Source organism: Aedes albopictus, chromosome 1 (genome assembly GCF_035046485.1).
Source record: "Aedes albopictus strain Foshan chromosome 1, AalbF5, whole genome shotgun sequence".
Lineage (NCBI taxonomy): Eukaryota > Metazoa > Arthropoda > Insecta > Diptera > Culicidae > Aedes > Aedes albopictus.
The window spans coordinates 79,580,624-79,585,170 of NC_085136.1; the positions used below are offsets into that span (position 1 = coordinate 79,580,624).

Consider the following 4,547-nt stretch of genomic DNA (forward strand, 5'->3'; position numbering starts at 1 on the left):
AAATAAATCATAATCGTGAATGGTTTTCATCACGTTTATATCTATATACACTCAATTCTGTTTTTACATGCGCAAAAAAAAAAGTTCGTGTGAAAAAATTCGCGTAACTTCTAGAAATTGCGCAAAAAAGCCAAATATAATAGTGAGCCAAACCCATGAATACGGAACGTCAAATCTCTGCTTTTTCGATGATTTGATGAATGTTAAGTATCAAAATAGTTCGTCCATATCTGAACAAGCAGTGTTTCGGAACCGGTTCAGGGGTAAATATAAATGTGAACCAAACCCCACCAAACCCATGCATGCGACACATTAAACCGTGGGCTTTTCGATAATCTGAACGGTTAGCGAGAAAATTGGCTCAGACCATATTTGGGACAACCAGTAGTGTTTTTAGGTAACCTGATGAATGGTTTACAAGAAAAAAAATCTTTGGGAAAATAAGTAGTTTCCCGGAATCGGTTCCAGGTGTCCCTCCGGAAGAGGTCCAATGTAAAATTTAACCACACCCATGCATTGAGAGTTTTTTCTTAATATAGCCTCAGATTACATTAGAGACAACCGGCAGTGCTCCACAACCGGTTCCGGATGTCCCGTCGGAATTTGTCAAATGTAAAAATGAACCATGTAAGTGTTCAGGAAATGGTTCCGGGTGTCCCACGAAAAGTGGTCAAATGTTAAAGTGAGCCAAACCCAATCATGCGATACATCAAATTGGTGCTTTTGAAATTAGTATGTCTTCAGGCTCAGACTACATTTAAAACTGCCGATAGTGTTCAGGAATTGCTCCTGGGTGTTCTGTCGAAAAAAAGAATATAAAACAATCCAAGTAAACCCATGCATGGGACACATCAAACCGTGATATTTAGATAACCTCCATTCATCAGGAGAAATGCTACGGTCAATTGAATGAAACACTTTATTTTTCCATAGTTATTCCCATACAAACTTTGAAGGGTTTGTGCATTCTCAATTTTCAACCAATTCAGCTCAAATTTTGGGAGAAGGCATAGAATCTGGTTATGAATCGAATAAGCGGTGTAGAGCGAAAACGATTTCTTGAACCACCTTAATATGTATGTCTCAACAAAAATAGCATCGACAGATCACAACAGTGTACTAGTAAAATCAGCTAAAGTTGAATGAGTAACACCTGATGAGTGTGCAAAACCTTTGAAACATGAATTTCATATATTTAATCCTAGTAGTCCTAGGAGGGTTAATACATGCACCTTGCCTTACAAATGCTTGTATGGAGCATTGTGCAATAAATGATTATTTTCGAGGTGCTTAATATTTTTCCGCTATTGGCATGCGAAATACATTATTATTATATTCGTAGGCATCAATTGCCCAACAAAAAAACCTCAATGAAGCTGCAAGTTTGTTCCACGCCGATACAGGCAAATAAGCTCTCCAAAATTCAGCTTAATTGCGTATTCGACTTGCACTCCATCTAACGGTGGGAATAAGCACACTAGTTTTATAGCTACTTTTATGCTTTCACCATTCCCCTATTTTCTTCCACCACGTGCATCACTCTTCCGCTTCGCCAGCCGCGCGGCAGCATGCTGGCTGTTGTTCAACGAGGCGCGAATTCGTTCACCTCTCGAAGTGGCTGTCTGGTTTGACCACTGCACTGCCTGACTTCAGCAACATGCTTCTCATGCTTTCGCATGCTTATGCTTTTGGCTGCCCTACATTTTGGTTGCACATGGCAACGATCCAAGCCAAAACAAAGTAGACGCTGGCCTGCAGTTCCGTGGATGTCATTAGTTGTTCTGTTAGTTTGTTCTGATTGCTATTTTTTGTGCTGCTGTGCGATCTCCGACGATCTTCGAAGCAATGAACATCGACGTGGACGACTTCATGCGGCGATCGTCGACGGGGTACAACTTTCAGGTATGTTGAAGCGCGTAAGGTACGAATGTGTCAGTGAGTGTTGACATGTGTGTTTGAATTGCAGTACATCAACGTTGGTAATTTGGACCGAATTATTCGCAATGTTCAGCGAAATTCCGATGCAACGAAAAAGGTTGAATCGAAATCCGTTAGTGAGGTTGGTCCTAGATCACAAGCCAATGGGAACGCTCGGTTGCTTTCCGAGGATGAGATCAACGAGATTCTACGGGCGGCGGAAGAGGATCTACAGGACAAGGATCCCTATCCGGTGGAGTTGACGGAAGTGGATGAGAATCAGAAGGATTTGAAACCCGTCCAAGATGGCCACGATAGTGATCAGACCGTGACTTCTTTTTCATCGCGTTCTTCGTCGATTTCATCGATCGTGATCTCGTCATCCAAGGAACTGAGGGATCGCCAATCGGACGAAGCAGCCGACGTTGAGGATAATCTGCGCTTCGAAGAAGATGACTACACGTTGAATGGCTTTGCGTTCAGTTCGAGTGAGTCGCAGCTCAACGTCGAACAGGATAGGCAGATTCAAAACTCGATCGATACCTGTTTCGAGTTCATGGATTCGGAATCGATCATCGAGGAGGTGATCTTAGAGCGCGATGAGGAACGGGACGGAGATTCGGAAGGATCCGTGAATGTGGCGCCCATCATAAGGGTTCGATCACCCGTTAAGCCCGCTTCGGCCATTATCAAAACCTACGAACAGGAGTGTGAAGAACCGGTTAATCAGGTTCAACCGGTGCTGGATTTTGCCGCGATCGAACGGAGCAACAAGAATTCAAGAAGTGGTAGACAGTCGTTTGGACAGAAGATCCCTTCCTTGGAACGGATACGGCCTCCCTCGAGGAAGTCATTAGTGGAGGAGTTTGACACGTTTATCAAAATAACAGAATTACAGAAGAAAATCTGTCTGATGATTGATGATGTTCGACACTGTCTCGGGAAGGTTGAAGAGCCTGAAGATGAACTCGAGCTCAAGAAACGGGAGAAGCGTACCGCGGAGTTTCTCATTCGATTTCAGAGGAACTACCTGTACCAGATCAATCGGCTGGAAGAGGACGTTTGTGTGATATCCAAGAACTCCTCAGAGTTTGCTCAGAAGGTGTACCAACTGTACCGACTGATCTACCAAGGACTGAAGTTTTACTTGAAGAACATGAAATATTTTGTGATTAGTGTAAGTCCCGAAAAGCTTTGGACCTTAGTGAAGCAAATCATGAGTTCTACGAAGCTTTGTGTTCAGAAAGAGATCTTCGATGAAGATGATCTGATCGTGGAAGAAATCTTTGAAAAGAGTCTTAATCTGCGAAAGAGTTTGAAGGACGAAGCTAATAAATTGAAAAGTAAGAGCAAACGAGAAAAGACTTCGAAGGTCCAACCTGCCAAACCTTCCACGGCATCTACGCACGTTACCAAACTGTCGATGTATGGATCGACAAATGTCGCCCAAAGGCGACGTCCACCACAACGAAGGAACGCAACTCAACCCGCCAAAACCCCAAACAACCGCAAACAGACTTCTTCCAAACCACCATCCACCAAAGACATTCCCAAGAAGACTCCCCGCGGTCGTATCGTAGCCGTTCCGATGACCAAATCCAGTTCTTCCTCCCTCGGGCAAAGCAAAAGTTCCGTCCGGGTCCGATCGGCCCGAACTCCGGCCAAAACCATCGACGATGTTGTCACGTTGATCCAACAGCAAACGGACCCGCTGGCGGACTCGCCCCTTCTCAAGGAGGTGTCCAGTGCGTTAACCAAGATGTCCTCCAGTCGAGATGCGGCCATCAGTCCGGAGGTGAACCAGCAGCTGCACCAGCTCATCATGGAGACTATTCAGAACATTACCCAGCAGCAGTTGAAGCAGTTGATTCCGTCGCTGGAGGTGAGTACCTGATTTTCGCCTTATTCGAATGCTCGGAATTTTTTTGGTTATAGGGAGCTACGGAGTTGAAATATTCCTTGGGTTTTTTTACCTCGACTGGAATTCCCGAAGAAACTCTGGGACGGGCTTTATGATTTAGTGGCTACCGCTTTTGATTCGTATGCAGAAGGTCCTGGGTTCAATCCCTGGCCCGTCTCTTTCCTCCTACTTTGTATCTTTCTTCTACGTTTACAACTCATGCATAATCATATTATGTTTATAGTCATCGCTAGAACCAGAAACGTTTGAAAAGCCGTGTCTCTTCCATCCAACTTTCATAGCACAGTGTTAATCTATCAGAAAACGCCTACAAATTATGCAATCAAACGAAATGTGCCACATTGGCTTCATAGTAATAATCACACCAATCAATCACCTCTCGCCTGGCTCCACTCACCAATGTGTGAACCCTCTGCCAAACATATCCCACCAACACTCCGGCATTTGTGCAGACGCAGAGGTATATTCGATCTGCTGTGGATACAAACGATTGCAATCATCACTTCCTTCGCCTTTCCCACATTGATCTGCAATCTGCACTCTGACGTGGCAGGCGTCATTGTCGCCTTAAAAAAGAAGATCACAGGAAGGCACCCAAAGCCTTACAAAAACAAATGTTTATTACATATGTATGAAGATAAATTGTTTTAATAATACACATTCTTGTAAAACAGAAGTAGGTTTTAATCAACAAATCACACCGAGCGTA

General features: G+C 44.0%; 1 protein-coding gene across 2 annotated transcripts in view; it reads left to right on the forward strand.

Moving 5' to 3' along the window:
• LOC109421960 (uncharacterized) overlaps positions 1–4,547 on the forward strand; it is an 89,143-nt gene that overhangs the window by 35,992 nt on the left and 48,604 nt on the right. The window contains exons 1-2 of one of the 2 annotated variants that reach the window (XM_019696597.3): positions 1,717–1,902; positions 1,967–3,799. The exons of the other annotated variant lie outside the window; for it this stretch is intronic. Coding sequence (XP_019552142.3) covers positions 1,846–1,902; positions 1,967–3,799 — 1,890 coding nt within the window. The 5' untranslated portion in view covers positions 1,717–1,845. Of the gene's footprint in view, positions 1–1,716; positions 1,903–1,966; positions 3,800–4,547 lie in introns of those variants that run through there. 2 annotated transcript variants of the gene reach the window in all.